Source organism: Erithacus rubecula (assembly GCF_903797595.1).
Source record: "Erithacus rubecula genome assembly, chromosome: 3".
NCBI lineage: Eukaryota > Metazoa > Chordata > Aves > Passeriformes > Muscicapidae > Erithacus > Erithacus rubecula.
Genome location: NC_136689.1, coordinates 126017714 through 126036234, shown reverse-complemented (window position 1 = coordinate 126036234; position 18521 = coordinate 126017714). Strand labels below are relative to the sequence as shown.

The 18521-nt window shown below is 53.7% G+C and overlaps 2 protein-coding genes across 2 annotated transcripts; one reads left to right on the top strand and one right to left on the bottom strand.

The window, feature by feature from the left end:
* Positions 1-7381: 7381 nt before the first annotated feature.
* On the top strand, positions 7382-18315 carry GDF6 (growth differentiation factor 6). Its single transcript, XM_079299762.1, has 2 exons — positions 7382-7860; positions 17328-18315. The coding sequence occupies exons 1-2, from the start codon at positions 7524-7526 to the stop codon at positions 18182-18184; spliced, it is 1194 nt and encodes a 397-aa protein (XP_079155888.1). The 5' UTR covers positions 7382-7523; the 3' UTR covers positions 18185-18315.
* On the bottom strand, positions 7887-10274 carry LOC306799152 (uncharacterized protein). The gene is made up of 2 exons (XM_079299763.1): positions 8930-10274; positions 7887-8707 (listed from the first exon to the last, which is right to left on the bottom strand). Exons 1-2 carry the CDS (start codon positions 8981-8983, stop codon positions 8348-8350), a joined length of 414 nt encoding a protein of 137 aa, XP_079155889.1. The 5' UTR covers positions 8984-10274; the 3' UTR covers positions 7887-8347.
* Positions 18316-18521: the final 206 nt, after the last annotated feature.

The following is an 18521-nucleotide window of genomic DNA, read 5'->3' as shown; positions in this document are numbered from 1 at the left end:
TTTGCCGTGCCTGCCTCTCGTGTGACAGGGATAGGAAAAGTGGCTTTTCAAAATTACAGAGATATTAAAATGCAGAAAAAAGAAATGTAAAGGGAAAGGAACACTTGCAGCATGTGGGAAGTTTTCTGAGGTGGAGTAGAACCCACATCAAGTCCCTTTATTTAGTGGGGAAGATCCAGCTGACAGCTAACCTTTTGATATAAAACCACTATCAGTTTGCCTTTTCCTGTCTTTCCTTGATTCCTTCCTTCTCCCTTCTATGCCTTTCACTCCTCCCTCTAGTAAACCAAACAAAAGAAAGGGGGAAAGAGTGAAATTACCACAGCTGTCACTATCAGACAGTTCAGCCTGTGCCTCTTCTTCCCCTGCCACCATCCTCAGGCACAACTTCTCCAGACAGGGAATATTCCCAGTCTGAGGACTGCTGCAGCCCATCTCCTTCTGATTGCAAAGCATTGCCAAGGGTCAAAATGAATTTTATACTTCCCAGGAGTTTGTTTAATTTGCCAGAGGCTATTCCATTGGCACCTCCCAGGTTTGGATCTGTGTGCAGTGACTGTCCTGCATTGGTCCTGAAGGGTTTCTCTAGGGCAAATGGCTCCAGGTCCTGGTCTGGGAAGGCAGCAAGCAACACCCAGTGGGCTTGGCAGAGCTAGCACTGGTGGATTGCTTTGAACTAATGTAAGGAAAAATTAAATTTTCCCTACCAAGAAAATAATTAAATAACAGTGGCAGGGTGGGAAGCAGATCCTGTGCTGAAGAGTTTGTAGCTGAAACAAGGAGTGAGGCAGAAACAACAGTAAGGAGAGACATGGTGACACTCCTGAGGCAGTGTGAGTAGGGATGAGATTGGTACCCACATCTCTAAGGTGTCAGAGAAGTGCTCATTTTCTCCCCAGAACTGGTAACAGAATGATAACCAAGACATCTTGAGGTCACCTCAGGGTCTGTGAGAAAAGCCAGCTGCCATGCTCCAAGTGGCCATGAAGTGCTGAAGTGACAAGAGGGAAGCAAAGGGAAAAGAGATGGGTGAGAAAGGAATTGTAAAATAAAAGGATGCAAACAAATTTCTTCATGCTGTTAGGCCAGACTGCAGTGAGGCAACACTTTGTACAGACTCCTTCATCTTCTTTTGAAAGGAATTTGCTCTATGTCCCTGTCCCTCTCCAGTCAGAATGTGTGGTTGTGATCACTCATAACATAAGCATCATTTAATAGCACCAGCCTGCGTAAAGCCAAAGATGGAAGTCTGAGCACAGGGATTCACCCCCCAAAAAAACCCAAATGCACAGTTAAATCTAGCTAATCAAAACTGTAAGTATTATTACATAGAAGGAAAAGGTGCATAAAAGGTCTGCAAATTATTTCACCTTCTTTCTAAAATGTGAAGTTTCTGTGCATATATGACCTCCCACACTTCCTGAGGAAAAGAAAAGCCCTAGAGACATATAGCCACTCAGTATTAAAGACAAAAAATAATGCAATTCAGCCCACAAATTGAGGGCTGAATCCTGCTGGATCCGAGTTTCTTTTGTGTTCTATAAAATTAGGAATTGTGGCTATCGAAGAAAAAATGCTGAGTATCCTCTGGGGCTGGTTCATAGCCTTGCAGAAAGTCAGACTGAAAAGAAAACAACAAATTAAAGTCCCACAAAATCCTTCAGAAAAAAAAGAAAACTGCATCGAAGCAACAGCTTTCACTTTTGCCCCCTCAAGAGCTGAAATGAGCAGTCACTGAGGTGGTAAGCAGTTCTCATCCTGCCACCAGCAGCAGGATACACATTCCTTAGAAACGACAGAAATTGTCTGATTTAATGAAGTAGCTGAACAAATTAGAAATGATGGTGTGAGTGGGGGTTTGGTTTATATAGCTGGAGTTTCAAGACAGAAATGCAGATTATGACAGGTTAATGGAGCCTGTGACATTCCCTATACATGTAAATAAACACTGAATTTGAGAACCTCTGTTTTCCCCAAGCACTAGTAAATAAAAGTATAACAGAGCCTTCGTGTAAAGTAACCATATGCTTATAATTATACAAACATTGTGGATCCCCTGTGTGAAATTTCACATCTTTATTGCGTCTATTTTAATGTTTACAAAGTTAGCAGTAATTTTTCAAAATCAAATCTATCCTAAACAGGAAAAACAATATCCTACATCGTTTCAATTTTCTGCACCAGAGCAAATGAAAGCAGAATAACTGTTGCAAACTTCTTCCCTTTCTCCTGATCTATATGCTGCAATTTGTCTTCCTGATGTCAGGATGTGTTTTGATGCACCAAGAATGCAGGAGTGGCTCCACTCTTCACGTCCATATATTAAGTTTTTAACTCTGAGTGAGGGACAATGTGGTTCTAATCTAAGGCAGTGACAAAAATGCGGAGAGCTTGCGGAGAAGCAAAGTTGCCACTGGTTTGTGGCAAAATAAAACACTGCAAAAAGCAACAGTGATGTGTAGGGTTAGCCCCGCTCCTTGTCCCGACTTTTCTTGTGAAAAGACAGACCGCCAAAAACGGGAGCAAGAGGAAGAGAAATGGGAAAGCCTGTCCCCACTCTGTGGGTCTGCACAAGCCTCCACTGAGCTGGAACACGGGGGACTCATCTGGAACAGCTCTGCAGGCTGTGGGGCACTGGGAGAGGTGCAGATCCCTTGTGGGATGCTTGGAAAGAGAAACTGAATTTTCTTCGGAGAACCACAATGCAGGAGGTACTTCAGACTCTCCTAAAGCAACCCTATTTACTCGGGTATGCTCCTTTGTCTTCTGTTAGTTCACACACCATAGTTTTGGCAATTAAAAATCTTGATCTGTTTAGATCTTTGAGGTTTATGTCGGTGGTTTTGTCAGGGCATGCTGAAATTAATATGTTTAGGAAAAATGGATGGTTTCCTGTGTTAAGGAAAAAAAAAAAAAAAAAAGATGAATGTGATGGTCCAGAATACAGGCAGCAGAGAAGGAGCTTGGTGCTCCATCTCAGAAGATGGAGCCTCTCAGCCAAGAGCAGGGCAGCCTGGCCAGAAGGGAGGCAGGGAGAGGAGCTGGCCCATTATCCATAAGGAAAGATCCATCTGGGGAAGAGGATATAACTCCTGGGCCAAAATACAGCTACTGAAAAATAAATATTCCTGCCAGTGTGAAGCACTGAAAACCAACCTTTTCAGGAGCACTGCAGAAAAAAAAAAAATAGAGGTGCTAAAAATACTGAGGCTAAAAGGGTAAGAATTTAATCCTCAAAACCAGGGCCTTTGGAAAAAAATTCTCATTTTCAAAGCCAAGGCTTGTGGAGGCTGGTGTTTGCTGAAAACCAGCACATATGGACTACACGGGCATTTTGGAAAATGTGCTAACTGCTGTGCTGGTAGGAATCCCTGCCCCCTGATTATGTGGTGTAACCACAGCCTTTTTGGAGCCTATTGTGCTAGAGTGGGGAAAAGCCCATAGTTTGAGGGGGTACATTTGCTACTCATCCCAATAAAGAACGATTTCGGTTCACGGAAATAAAAATCCTACAATAGATCGTTCATGCTAAAATATGCATCAACCTAGATGTAAAAAAAAAAGAAAATAAATACTAAGGCGAAATATCTACAAACTGATCAAACTCATATCCCTTAGGCACCACAGTAACTCTTACAAATGACCACAAACCAGAGGTGAAATGAGTGATGCTTACGTCTTGGCTTGACCACTTTGCAGGGATGAATTTTAACATTCTTTCTCAACATGGCTGCTTGTGTTATATTTTTAGCAAGAGAAAATTCCACTAAACTTCTAAATGAAAGAAATAGCACTTTAATTTGGACTGCTTCCTGACTTTCAAATTTGCCTCCATTCATTTATACATTTTCCCAGAAGAGCAAATTCACAGAAAGAAAAAATGTGAAAGATATGAAAAGTATGTGTGCTAGTGCAAGCAAATTAATGAAACTAGTTTTAAAACTGCATTTTTGCAGTCTCCAAATAGCTTTCGTTCTGAGAAACATATTTGAAATTTAAAAAAATTGTTACAAAATATGTATAATGCAATTATGAACTGAAATCTGGCCAACTTTTATTGTTGAGAAAACCGGAAAGGAAACAAGTTTTTAAAACACTATTCTTCTTTTCTGGTGGCTGCTATTATTTTATTCTTTTTATTGTTTCTGCCATTATTTCACTCTTTGCCACGCACTGAAGCGGGGAGCCCAAGTGTCTCACAGGCACTGATTCATTCTCATGCTGCCCCACAAAGTGCCCACTCCTGCCTGCAGTTCCCAGGTCCAGTTCCACAGAGTTTTTCTCAGGGACAATCAAAACTAAAGCTTCTTAAGATGGCTCAATATATCCAAGTCCCTCTCAGTGACCTGACTGTGCTGCTCCATGAGGCGCCACAATTGTTATATCCCCACAGTTCCGTACTCCATCATTCCCTTAAGTGACTGTCTTGGCAATAAGCTGTATTGAATAATGGCATTGTCTTCCAAAATGGCACAGGGACAATCCTGAGCAACCTAAAGCTTTGAGAAACAGGCTGGAAAGCAGCACTGCCTATTAATGGCTGCTACTGCTACCTGTGTGCATCCTCACCTGCTAAGCACCAGTCTTGGGGTGCTACTGGGGGGCGTCTGCCTTAGCAGGGCCTGAGCCCACACACTGCCTGAAAGGGCACAGGAGCCAAGGAAAGGCCCTGTGAGCTGCAGAGGGCTTCAGGTCAGGCCCCTGATAAAGAAGTGACAGTGCAAAGCAGCCATCCAAGTCAATTTTAGAGAATGTGTTAAAACATGCAAAGGCAGCAGGTAGAAATTAAATCAGGCTGATGGAAGTTGCTCTTGAGACCTTGCAGCTTTGCATTAGTATGAAACCACCTCCCCTTGGGAGAGGAGGAGGCCAAGGGAGGAAAAAGCTGAGAACAAAGAGGGAAGAGAGAGACAGACCAAGAGACAAAGACAGGAAGGGAACAGACACCCCGGGAGCACCAGAGGGGACCCTGGAAAGCAGCAGAGTGAGAGTGGGAAAGGGCAGCCGTGCAGCAGCAGCGTTTGGGACCACAAGGAGGGGATGTGGGAAGTGGGAACAATATCGGAAAAGAAAAACAGGACAATGAAATACAGCAGGACAGAAAAGAAAAAGCCTGGGGGGGCTAGGGTTGGGCAGAAGTTGACAGAGGAGAAACTGGAGCTGGGCAGCTGATTGGAGATAGCCGGCAGGAGCATGGAATAAGTGAATAGGACACAAAAGGAGCAGAAGGAAACAAAAAAGTGATGATAAGGCTCCGGAAGGAACAGGATCATGGCAAGAAAAAAATAGCCAACATGCTAAGTACAGAGCAGAAAGGATGGGAGTGGCAGAGGGGAGCAGAAGCAACAAAAGTGAGGCATCAGAAAAGAGAAGCCAAAGGGACAGGAGGAGGGGAGACCCTCACAGTGCAGAAAGCAGCTGACAAAAAGGGAGGGCAGTGGTCAGGAGGGTGTCTGTGAAGCCAGAGGATAGACAGGAGGAGTGAAAGCACAATAAATAAAAGGGGCTGAAGAAACGGGACAGAATGAAGTGGGAATTGGTTTTGCAGAACACTAGCCTCATTTCTGCAGTGTCACTGATACTTTTTTGCAGCCCTGTCTCCTCACAGTTCATCTGCTGGCACCTCACAGTACATCCATCCTGCTAAAAAGAAGCCAAGGCAATGATGGGCCCCATTCTTTAATCCCAGCTGTGTCCCACATCCACATGGGCACATCCAAATGGCCATCTAGGACAGCCCCTGGCACAAGCCATAACTTGTAACAAGTCTGGGTATTGGCTGAGAAAGTGCTAGTTGGCATGGGCCAAAACCACACCAGGGAGCCCTCTAAGCCATGTATGGAGGGCTGCAGGATAGTGTGAGCTCTTGTCTTGGAATTATCTTTTTTTCTAGGAAAGATGCATCCTGGTTCACTGTGACCTGAGCCTGTCACTTGCTTTGAATGCTCCCCTTGTCTTCCCCATAGTCTCTCCTTAGGAGATGGGAAACACAGTAGGACTAAGCACCCTACAGGCAAACTGGGATGTGCCAGGATAGAAACCTACTTCATATGCACTGTCTGGGTCTGCCTCATCTCACTGATCCTGTGTTGCACTGGGAGTGGTGCCAAAAGCCCAGGTAAGAGCTGCTCTCTCTTGGCAGAAAATGAGAAGAGAGAAGAAAAAGGTAAGTCCACAAGTCAAATGTATGACTGCATGAAGAATGGCAGCCAATGGAGGAGCATGGTCAGAGATCACAGATTCAATATGGGATGAATGCCAGATACCCTGTATTTACTATGGACCAGGCTTTCACAGCTAAACACACATGACCTCTTACTGGAATGAGAGGAAAATCCACCAGTGGCAGAGCTGGTGCAGATAGAAGAGGTAGAAAGAAGTGGACAGTGGGAGATCGGGACAGAAAAGGAGGAATGCTCAGCACAGGGCAGAGAAAAGCCATATGGGGAAGTGGAAGATGGTGGTTTGTGGCTGCCTGCAGCAGCAGTGCCGTGGTTCAGACAGGAGGATGAGAAGGTGAAGGAGAAGCAAGTAGTGATCAAGACAGGTAGAGTAATGCAAGCAGGTTACTATGCTTTGTCCCTGGCTGTGAACCCTGGACAGGTGGTTGGATGAAACCATTGGAGAACCGACACCAGTTTTATGCTGAAGGATGCACCTCTGAAAAGCCATATGAAAAAGGGAGGGTGAATTTCTGAATCCTTGTACTTCTGCTCCATTGGTCGTTTGCATGACTAGGAAAAGGCAAATTCATGTCCTGCATTGAGGAGTCTTTCCTGCCTACCCCAGGCTCACCTGATTGTCTTGACAGTGCTGCCTGCTCAGCACTGCCTTTTGCCTGGCACTGCGCTCCACTTGGGCTGGTCCCCTCTTGGTGGCCGATTTGCAGATTTTGAGACAGGAGAATGGTCCCTGGCTCTTCCTGTGCTTCTCTTTCCTTCTCTAATGGGTGTCAGGGCTGCTAGCTAGATGGGTCCTGGCACATGCCAAGGTGAAACCTTCACTTCCCACTAAATTCTCCTTCTAAGACCCCTGCTTCGCGCCAAGTTTTCAGGCACATAGCCACGGGAACACAGAGAGCCCCAAGTAAAACCATGAGCATCGCACGAATCTGCCCACATCAAACCCGGAGAACCCGTGAGCCACCCGAAGAGAGGGCAGCACCAGTGGGCGATGAGAAGCGATACCCGGGAGGTGGCAGCAGGACGCGCGGCATCTCTCTCCGGGTCCCGTATCCATTCCCGCGTGGAGCGCACGGCGAGCAGGCAGCACAGGGACCCCGAGCCCGCGCAGGGGTGTCCCGCCCGTGGGTCCCGCCCCGCGGGGCGGGCTGGGTGCCCCCACGGGGCGGTACCGGCGGGGCGGTACCCGCGGGGCGGGGCGGGGGCTGCGGGCCGAGCCCGCCCGGGTGCAGTCGCCGCTCCGCGCCGCGCCGCCGCGCAGTCCCCGCGCCGCTCCGTGGGCCGCCGGAGCCGCACGTCGGGCCGCCCTCCTCCTCCTCCCCACCGCCGCCGCCTCTCGCTATGAATGCACGCCGGGCCCTGCTCTCCGCCGCCTTGCTCGCCAGCCTCCTCTGGGATTTACCTTGCTGCCTCCCGGCTTCTCTCCCTGCCTCCTCGGAGCTCGCCGCCTCCTCCAGAGGTGGTCGCAGCCGCAGAGTGCCGCGGTCCCCACGGGAGAACCGCCCGCGGCAAGGGGGACACGCCATGGACCGGGCGCTCCCACGGGCGGAACCCCACGAGTACATGCTGTCTCTGTTCAGGACTTACTCTATCGCGGAGAAACTGGGCATCAACGCCAGCTTTTTTCAGTCGTCCAAATCCGCCAACACCATCACTAGTTTTGTAGACAGGGGACGAGGTAAGTTGTGCCCCCCACGCCCCTCACGGTCCCCCCGGGGCTGCGGCTGTCCCTTCCCGCTGCGCTGCACGGTACGAGGCTGCCGTCCCGGGAGCCTGGTGCTGGGGAGGTGGGGAGCGCTGCGGTGGTCACCGGTGCTGTTCCCCGCCCCGGTATTGCAGGAAAGTGCAGATCTCTCGGTAAATTGGGAATCGCGTTGTTTTATTTTAAAGCAAACGGCCCCGAGGCACTAAACCCGAGCCGGGGCAGCCCTAAGTGCTGCGTGCGAGAAACACGAGTGTTCCTCCCCGAATCCTCACGGGGTGGTGGAAAACACGCCCCAGCTTTGCAGGCGGAATTTGGGTGTAAATTCAACCTTGAAAAAAAAAAAATTAAGCATTGCTCTTCTGGTTTCTTTCCACCCGCTGGAGAAAGGGTGGCTCTTATCGACGCGACTGCACGGCAAAAAGAAAGTTTAAACTGACCGAGGGCAAGCATCTGCCTGAGGCTACTCTTGCCTCAGCGTTATCAGGGTTACCTGCAAGAGCCCCGGCCCCGTCCGAGAGCGCTGGGGCCGGGACCCCTCGGCTCCGCTTGCGGGGGGCACCGCCCGGTACCGGGACTCAGCGAGGGGCGGCCGGACTTGACGTCTGCTCAGGGGCCGCATCCTCAGAGCTGTATGCGGGGTTGTATCAGCACCCCGGCGCCGGGATTGGCAGTGGGGCCCGGGCAGAGCTCCCCGGGCAGCATCGGTGTCGTGGGGCTCCCGGGCCCCTCCGTGACCTGCAGCCCCGGCCGGGGCTCTCCTGTGCTTTTCTCTCGTCGTCGTATCGCTCGCACCCGAGGGCCGCGGATGCACGTTTATCGTCTGTCTGTCCAGAGTAAAATTTCCCTTCCATTAAAAGGCCCCCTTCCGCCTTTTATTCCCCCCCCCTTTTTTTTTTTTTTTTTTTTTTTTTTTTTTTTTACCCTGGTGGTGAACCATTAAGAACAGACTAATTAAAAGGTTCTTAATGAAGGTTGCGCGTTCGTTCCTCCCCCTCACCCTCCTCTAAAGACCCTCCCCTCCATCCGCGCCTCCTCGGTGTACCTGCCGGTGGCTGGCAGCGCCGGGAGCCGGGGCAGCTCGCCGCCCTCCCGCCATGTCCCGGCCGTTTTAGGGCAAAACACTGCTCAGGGAAAATCACACGGCTCCCTGGAGGCCGATCGCCCCACACCAAACAGAACCGAACCCAAACCGACCCCCTTCACGGCCTCCCCGAGCCGGTAGCCTCTCCCCGCCCACGGCACCCAAGGCTCAGCCCCTTGCCCCATCGCTACCCCTGGCTCGGGGGGTTCTTCGCCTCCCACCTCGGTGCCCGCCGCGCCTCTCTGGGCTCGGGAGGATGCGTGCAAGCGCCCACAGTGTGTGCCCCTCGCGGTCGGAAGCCTACAGAGGTTTTCGAGGGGAAAGGGGACAAGGGGTTTTGCTCTCCGCCTTCGTCTTATGGGGGTTGTTTTCTTCCTCGCTGTTAAACGCGGGGGTAGGGGGAAGAGGACTCGCTTTCTAGAAACACGGTTTGTAAAACTCAGCCGTCAGAAAGGAGCTGGACCGCTCCCCCTGACGGAGAGGAAACGGGGTGCTAATTCTGCGAGCCGCAGGAAGTGGAGCCGCGCTCGATATCATCTTATTCTTGATAACCAGAAGAAAGACAGTTAATTTAACAAATTTAGCTCATCTCACTGCATGTGAGATTCTACTCCGGGGGAAGGGATTTGCTAACAGAAGTCCTGGTTTGATTAAAGAAAAGCCTCACTTTTCCCCATTGATTTTGATTTGATGTGTCACAGGCTGTGACCTTCTGCTGGACCTTCTGAGGGTTGCTTAGCATCAAGCCACTGATTGGAGTATTTCAACTCAGTGATCTAATTGAGTGTTCATGTCATAACATATCAAATATTGTCTAGTCTCCCATAATGAAGTGGACCAGCCGATGGCACATCACCAAAAAACTTCAAGAGAGCTTCCGTTCCTCTGAAGTGGTAGCTATTTTACTGCCCACCTCCCCGTGGGCTCCTAGCCCAGTTAATTGGCGAGCTGGAGTTGTGCTGATGATGAACAGTCTTTGCTCAGGGAAAGCGGGGAAGGGGGGGCAGATTTTCTGTCAATTCATTTGCAGACAATATAGCCGCCCAAATTGACCCAATTAGATGGGCTGCTCTTTACCTAAGCGGCAGCTCCGGGGGGGATATGGCGGTGGCCGTCCCACCTGCCGCACGCCAGCCTGCATGAAAGCATTTCGGGGAGACAGCAGTCCGCAGAGGAGCGTGAAGCAGCTTTTAGTCAGAGAAATACCCTTCCCGTAGGAGGCGGGCTGCTGTGCCTGCGTGTCCGCGAGAGGTGCGGGGCTGCTCGGCTCTGAGCGGCAGCAGCTCCCGGCCGCAGCAGTCCCGAGCCCGCCCGCCCGTCCCACCGCCCTTCGAGGGCGGCTGTGCAGACACCGACAGCCGCTTCCCCTCGCTTCGCTTCTTCCCTTCCCGCTTGAAGCTAATGAGATCGTTTTCAGGGTAGCTCGAGAGGGAGTGAAGCCACACTACTGCTTAATTCATATACATTTTTTTTCTCCCGTCGGTAGAAAAAGAGAGGAGAAAGGGGGGAAAGGGTTTGCGATTCCCCCTTCTCCACCCCCTCCCGCCCCCCACTCGCTCCCCCTTGTTACGGTCGCAAGATCAGACAGGACCTAGCTGAATGTAGGAAAATTACTGTTGGCACATGAAGTAACTCATTAAAACGCAGATGGTGCTCTCACTGGCCTCAGGACCCCCAGCATTGGAGCTCCACAGTAAGGCAGGACAATTAGGAGCTGCAAGGACTTCACCAGGCAGGGTAAAAAAAAAAAAAAAAAAAAAAAAAAAAGAAAAAAAAAAGAGAGCGGGAGGGAGCTGGAGAAGGGAGCTATAAACAAGCAATCCCACAGCTAGCAAGAAACGCGGTGTGACTGGGAACAAATCGAAAACAAAAAAGAAATAGCCGGAGTGCGAGGGAGCACGATTTTCGAAAGGATCTCCGTGGGAAGGGATTGCCACGAAGGTCGGCTGCTGCCAGTGCCCCTCGCCTCACCCTTTTGTGTCTGCAGAGCTGCCCGCAGCACCGGCACCACGGCAGGGCTCCCGCATACGAAATGCTGTTGTCCGCGCCTAAGGGACGGGGAAATCGAAATAGGTCGAGATCGCCTCCTTTTTCCCTCCCCGTTTTCTTTGTGCGGTTTCGCGTTCCAGTCGGGAGGCAGTTGGTTCGGATGGACAGGGATCTGAACATCGTTATTTTGCTCTTGCCATGAGGGCTAAGATGAAAGCGGGATCCCGTGTGCGGAAACTGAAAATGGCCCGGCTGTGCATGTGGTAGAAGAATAGAGTGTAAATCCCACTTGAAGTTCATCTAGTACAACATATTTATGCAAAACAGCGGGTTTCTGGGTGGACCGAAAGCTGCAATGTAGCGTAATCTGTGCAGAGCCTTTGCCCAAGCAGTGTTGTCGTTGGCAGAAGGAAAATGAAATATAAACAGGGAAGTATTTTAATGGGAAAGGAGGGAATTCACAACTGTTAATTATTTGGTGACCTTGTATTCGATTTGTTTGAGCCCCTTATAAAAACATTAATGCAGACCAGACGGCCGGAGCGAGGCAGCGAGCTGCCGCTCCTCATCCCGTGCACCCGGGAAAGGAGCGAGCGGCCCGGATAGCCCGGCCCGGATAGTTCGGCTCGGCTCGGCCCGGCCCGGCCCGGCCCGGCGGGGCCTCCTCGCCCGCGGAGCCGGGCGGGGCGCGGGCGGCGGCTCCGCGCTGCCTGTGCCGGGAGCTGTTTCGGGGCTGCTGTTTCGGGGGTTGCTGTTTCGGGGTTGATGTTTTATCCCCCGCCCCGCCGGAGCCGCGGAGGGGAGCGGAGCGCAGCGTCCCCTCGGCGGCTGCAGCTGCACCTCTCGCCTCTTCCCAGTGAAAAAGGGGGCTGTCGGCGGGGGGAGTATTTTTTAGTTTATCTTTCGTTTGTTTGCTGTCCCTGGAGAAGGCGCGGGGACGGGAGGGCGGTGCGGGGAAGCAGCGCCGGGAGCTCCGTAGATCAGGCAGCTCGGCGGGGCGGTGCGCTGCCGCGGGGCCGCTCTGCTAACAAGACAGTAATTAATGCATATCAAACCACTCCGGTGGCTCATTTCGGACCTGGTCCTGACTTTTTTCGTTTTTGTTGTTTTTATTTATTTATTTTTAATCCAGAAATTTTCTGCGAGTCCTGCCAAAAGCCTGTATTTGATTTTTTTTTTTTTTTTGGGGGGGGGTTGGGGGGGGGGGTGGGGGGCGACCCGGCGGGGACGGAGGTTCGAGCTCTCCGCCTTGGAGCTGTGGAGTTTCCGCCGCCCGCGGGGAGATGCTGTGCCCCAGCTGGGCTGGCCCCGACCAGCAGCCGAGTGGCCCGCGGGGAAAAAAACCGGGGCAGGCCAGGGCCACTCGGTGCTGGGCACGGCAGCGGGGCGCCTCGCCCTCCTCATTTACCTCCTCCCTTCACAGTAGAAAAAAACTCCGAAACGATCGATCGGAGAAAACCCTCCTTTCCTTACGATTTCGGGGCAGGCTGAAACTGAGGGTAGGGGTCCTCTCGTGCTTGAAGTCTAATTTATGAGCGAAAGAGGATGTTTCAGTCTTTGCTACTTACGGCCAGATCTGTATGCTCTGTTGCTGTATCCTAGCACTTCCACATTTATAGCTCAGAAATACCTTTGCTTCATTTCTTAGCTCCAAGCGCTGGGAATTTTCAGGCCGATTTTCTCAACACGAATAATTATTATTTATCCTCTATCGAAGTATTTCGGGTAGCGTAACCTCCGCAAATGGGGAAAGGGAAAGATACTGGATTAAGGTCTATTCTAGCAGGTAGAGACCCCCACCAAGGAAGCTCCTGTCTGCCCCGGCGCGTCTCCTGGGACGATGCCGACAACGGAGGGCCCGGAGCCTTGCGAGATGTCCCGCGGGTGTTGCAGCGATCCCTCTGCGCCCGAGGGCCGGGAGTCGCTAGTGGGAAGCGGGGAGGTGGCGGCGAGCGAGGAGTGAGGCAAGGGCAGGCAACCTTCCCGGAGCAGGTACGGCACAGCGGTGATCAAAGGTGCATCACAGCCAGGTGCCTCCCGGCTCCGAGAGAGAGAAAAAAAAAAAAAAAAGGAAACAGCCTTCCAACAACTAGTTAGTGTTTTTGGCAGGATTGGGAATTCGTCCGAGGAAGGTGTGGTCTTTCTCGGTTACTCGATAGCGAAGAGAACGATACATTTAAATCTAATCACTCGCTGTAATAAAAAACGCGGCGAGGCAGGCGCTGGGAGATGTGGAATTGAAACCCGGAGAAATACCACACATGGAGAGTCAGCCCCTTGTTTCCACAGCTTGAGTAATGCTCCGAAAGAAATACCTGTCAGCCTTGCGACTCTGCAGACAACGAGTGGGTAGACCTTCGCAATTAGGGACAATATATGTTTTAATTTCCAGATTATTGTTGTGCGAGTGTCTGCGAAGTGTCTTTAAACTGAAAATGTGCTTTTGGTTTGCGAGTTTAAATATGGCTTGAGAGAGAATTTGGGAATGGGAAAATTCTTCTTGAATGTGGTTTGGGTATAATTTGCAGTGATGTAAAGTTAAGATCTGAGCCTGATGAATTGGCTGGGAGCCCAGTACCTGATCTGCCATGAAAAGGGAAACTTTGTGTAGCCTTCGTTAACCCCCGTCTCTCCTCAAAGCCCAGACTGCGGCGAGAAAGCGACCCGGGAAACGGGAGAGGCTTCACACCGGGAATTGAGGGAAACGTCCCAACTCAGTCATTCATTTTGCTTCGGAGATGCTGAAACCGCAGCCACCGCGCCGCGGAGGAAAGCGGGGGGAAGGGGGCGGGGGCCCGGCCCGGCTCGGCTCGGTTCGGCTCGGCTTGGCTCGGCTCGGCCGCGGGAGCACCGGGCACGCCGCTGCCTGAGCGCCTCGCGAGGGGCAGAACGGAGTAGGGCTGCTCTCTCCCATCCGCCACTGACACATCCTTAAATTTCAGATAGACCTACTCCCTCCTTCTGTTCCTCCTTCCCGCTCCTAATATTTTATTTTCGCCCGAAAAACGTATAAACTACGGAGAGTCGAAATAGAACTAACACTTACTGCGGAACTAACATTAATCTACATTAACGCTACAAATATAAACACGCCTCCCCGGTGCATTTTGTGCAATGTGGCTTTCCCCAGCCCAGCTGGGATGACTTTGCTCTTCGCACCAAGTATTTCGGTAACAGGAATATCTGTAAGAACAGCTTCAGCTGTCCTGAGAAAAAGGCAGATCTCGAGCTGGTTGTTGGAAACCCCGCGTTTCACCCCAGTCGCTCCTTGGGTTTAAAGGAAGACTGAAGAGCACAAGCCCCAATCCGTTGTGCACTGCTCACAGTGAGAGAGAGGGACAGTCAGGGTGTCTCCACGCCGTCTCTGCTGGCGCTCTTTGTGTGTTGGGAAGGCAGCAGCTTCGCTGGAACAAAGGGTCCCCAACCTAGACCCGTCTCTCCCCGTTTTGTAGAGGTTCCGGAGGTCCTGCTTTGCCTCCCCGCCCTCCGCTGCTTTTCCCACCCTCTCGACTGCGCTGGGAGCGAGCCAGTACTGGTTTAGGATTATGTATTCATCTGGAATTATTAGGTTACAAGAGTGAATAAATAGCGTTTATCTGATCGGATTCAAAGCTGCTTATTTGAAACAACCGGCAGCCCTGCCCCTTTCCCTGCCCTCCAGAGACAGGCACGGGAGCCGGCAGCTGCCTGAGCCAATGGAACTTTTCCAGCACAAGAGTTTCGGTGCTGCTGAAACCCGTCTCAGAGATCCGCTTGACCGGGGGTACATTTCTCTGCAAATCGGCCGTGTCCCCAGCGTGCCATGCCACCGAGCAACCCGGACCAGCCGTGCAACGCCCCAAACCCTCGTCAAACTGGAGTCTCAAAAGATGCTGCTTGGGAAGCATCCCTGAGCAAGCCTTTCGGCATCCACAGTGCCAGAACTGGTTTCCTCCCGCACCGCCGGGTGACAAGGGTCTGCAGACCCTTTAAAGCCCATTTGCAGCAGCGGGGATTATGCGAGGAACTCAGCCTCTCGCTGCTTCACTGCCGTCTAAAACCGCACGCCTGGATGTTACTCCCAATGGGATTATTTCCTGCGCCTCAACAGGCCACCTGCGGGACGGTTTCCCGAGAAGAGGAGAGGCGCTGTCACCTTCGGGTCCCCTCATCCCTCGGGAATAGGCCGCCCTTTCCCTGAAAGCTCAGACTGCCAGGCACTGCTGCCTTGCTCCTGCACCCCGGCAGAGATATGGGGGAACCCAGGACCGTGGCGCTGGCCAAGAATAGGACAGGGAGGAGTGTGTATGTGAAGTGTCAGCTCCGGAGGGACAATGGCCTGGAGGCAGCACTCTCCTCACCCCCACCCCATAACGACTGCGAGTATCAAAGAGAGTGAGCATCTCTCTCTGAAATCAAGCGCGACACCCGCCCCTCCGTCCCCTAAACAACGAGAGCGATTAAAAGCGAATCCGTGCCCAGGCCTGGCTCTGCCCACATCCCGAAGCTGGAGATAGCGGCAGGGGAAAATGCTGATCTAGTTTCCTCGACGGTCGCTGGAGCCCTTGAACGAAGGTCTGAGGCATCTCGGCAGGGCCAGGAGATCCGCCTGCGCCCTGTCGGATGCCCGAGTATCTGACAGATGTTGGATGCAGAAAAAAAACAAACCCCAAGACGACGAGAAAAAGGAGGAGTACCTGCGCTTTCTTAGTCGAGGGATGCTCATTCCCTTTTGTCTGAGGTTCCCAGGATCCCCTTGAAGGAGGAGGCAATGATACCAGAGATCTCCTGAGCTGTTGGACCCTCCTCCCGCAACCACGTGCACCTCAGCCCCTGGTCTCCACGGCCCTGTGAAGGGCCGAAGTACCCCCACGTGCCCCCAAAACCCACAGGAGACTCATGGACCGAATCCTGGTCTGTCCTTGCTGTGCTGATGAAACTGCCCAGCACCTCTAGGCAGCTCTCGATGGGTTTCACTTTTATTTTCACAGCTCGATAAAGCAGCTGTTGTCGTCACCTGGACTGTGACGACGTTTTTCGGGCTCTTCTCGTGTGTTTTTTCAGTCTCCTCCTGCACTCCCCGAGCGGGATGCACGACCAGGCTGTCTCTCGCCCTCGCTGGGAAGGAGCAGCCCCACCGCGAGGACGAGACAAGCCTGAAGTGAGAGGCGGAGGCAGGGATGGGTTCAAATTCTCCCGGATTGCCTGAAGGGCCTTCCCGATTCCGCATCGCTCCCGCCGGCGAGCAGCCCTGGGGAGGCGGGGAAGCTCTGCTCGGGAACTCCCTCTCTTTGCTGCCTCCTCATGCCACACCGGGCAGGTGGGGATCGCCGGAGAGCTCCGGAGCAGGGCAGGTGTGCGGGGACCGAGCCGTGCTCCGGAGCAGGGCAGGTGTGGGGGCCCGGTGAGCCCATCCCAGCCGGGGATGCTGCGCGGGCGGCTCCTGCGGGCCGAGGGGACGCGCTCGGCGGGCAGCCAGGCTCCGCCGTACGATCCCGTGGCCCGGCTGCGGGGCAGGTCTTTTCCCAGCAGTTCCCGCTGTCCCTGCTGCACTCCACGCTCCATCTCACTACTGACGTCTAAGGGAACACGCAGCGACGCGGGGCGACTGTCGAGTGTGCTAATCCGCACTGATTAACTGCACGTTAATCCGCATTGATTTTTACATCGCCCTGGCGCGTCTGAAGGTTTTGGTTTGCATAAATCCTCCCCTTGTCTCTCCTTGCCCCTCAGGAGGTTCCCAGAGACCTGTCAGGTAGAGCCGAGGTTGTGAAACATACTGATTAGGAATCGCAATGACCTTTGATATTGATAAATAACAGTATATATTTCTCTTAGTCTCTGTTTCTACCCCTGGGGCAGGCTGATTTTGGAAAAGCGGCGAGGGGCTGCCGAACAGAGGCACCAGTGACACTTTTACTATAGAAATCTACACAAGCTTTACTAGCTTCTGGGGAAACACAGGGGCTTTGGGAATTTTTGTATTTGCTGGGTTGTAAACATTTTATTGGAAAGCAACACAGGGGAATCTGGTTCGCTTGCTGTGCTGCACTTTGTACACCGATGTGTCAAAAAAGAAGTCCAGGTTTTCCTCAGAGGAGAACAGATACGTGTATATGGGGCTGATAGGCAGAGGATGTGCGTGGAGCTGGGTCTGCCCCCAGTGCTGGAGAGCTGTCTCCTGTCTGGTGCGGGTTCTTCCATACTTCCTTTCCTTTCCATATTCTTCCCTTCTCCTTCTTTCTCCTCTCCCTGCGGTCCCCCGGTCCCGGTCCGGCTGGGGGTGGGGGTGAGGCAGGACAAGCCCCGGTGCTCTCTCCCTTTCCCGCCTCAGAGACCTCTCGGCAGATCCCCCCGAGCGCAACTGACTGTAATTATTTTTATCTCGCAGACGATCTCTCGCCCGCTCCCTTGAGGCGGCAGCAGTATGTGTTTGATGTGTCGACCCTCTCGGAGACGGAGGAGCTGGTGGGGGCCGAGCTGCGGCTGTTCCGCCGGGCCCCCCGCGGCCGCCCGCCGCCCGCCGCGCCGCCGCACGCCCAGCTCTCCGCCTGCCTCTCGCCGCGCCCGCTGGACTCCCGCGCCCTGGCCCCGTCCGCCGGCTGGGAGGTGTTCGACGTGCGGCAGGCCCTGCGGGAGCAGCGGCCCCGGCAGCGGCTGTGCCTGGAGCTGCGCGCCTCGGCGGCCCGCGGCCCGCGGCGCTGGCTCGACCTGCGCGGCCTGGGCTTCGCGCGCCGGCCGCGGCCGCCGCAGGAGCGGGCGCTGCTGGTGGTCTTCACCCGGGCCCGGCGGCGGAGCCTCCTCGGGGAGCTGCGCGCCGAGCTGGGCGCGGCCCCGCCGCCGCCGCCCGCCGCCCGCCGCCCGCCGGCCCGGCGCCAGCGCCGCACCGCCTTCGCCAGCCGGCACGGCAAGCGGCACGGCAAGAAGGCCCGGCTGCGCTGCAGCAAGAAGCCGCTGCACGTCAACTTCAAGGAGCTGGGCTGGGACGACTGGATCATCGCCCCGCTGGAATACGAAGCCCACCACTGCGAGGGGGTCTGCGACTTCCCGCTGCGCTCGCACCTGGAGCCCACAAACCACGCCATCATCCAGACCCTCATGAACTCCATGGACCCCGGCTCCACGCCGCCCAGCTGCTGCGTGCCCACCAAACTGACCCCCATCAGCATCCTCTACATCGACGCGGGCAACAACGTGGTGTACAAGCAGTACGAGGACATGGTGGTGGAGTCGTGCGGCTGCAGGTAGCGGGCGGGACGGCCCTCGGCGGAGCCGGGTCTGCGTCTGGCGGAGGTGCGGCGGCAGCGGCGAGCGGGGCCCCGTCCCGCGGCTGGGGCGGGGGCACCGGCGGGATGACCGGGGGAATGACCGGCGGAACGAGGGCGGAACGAGCGGCGCCGGGGTTCCGCGGGAGCTGCGGCAGCGTCGGCCCGCGGCTGCCGGCGGGGAAGGGCGAGCGGGCCGGGCAGGCGGCGAGGCCCCCGCCCGGTCCCTTCCCCGCTCCCCTCTCCTCCCCCGGGGTTTATCTGGCGATCTATCCTCCTCCCTCCAAAGGTGAAGGCAATTTACCAAGTACAAAAAGAGT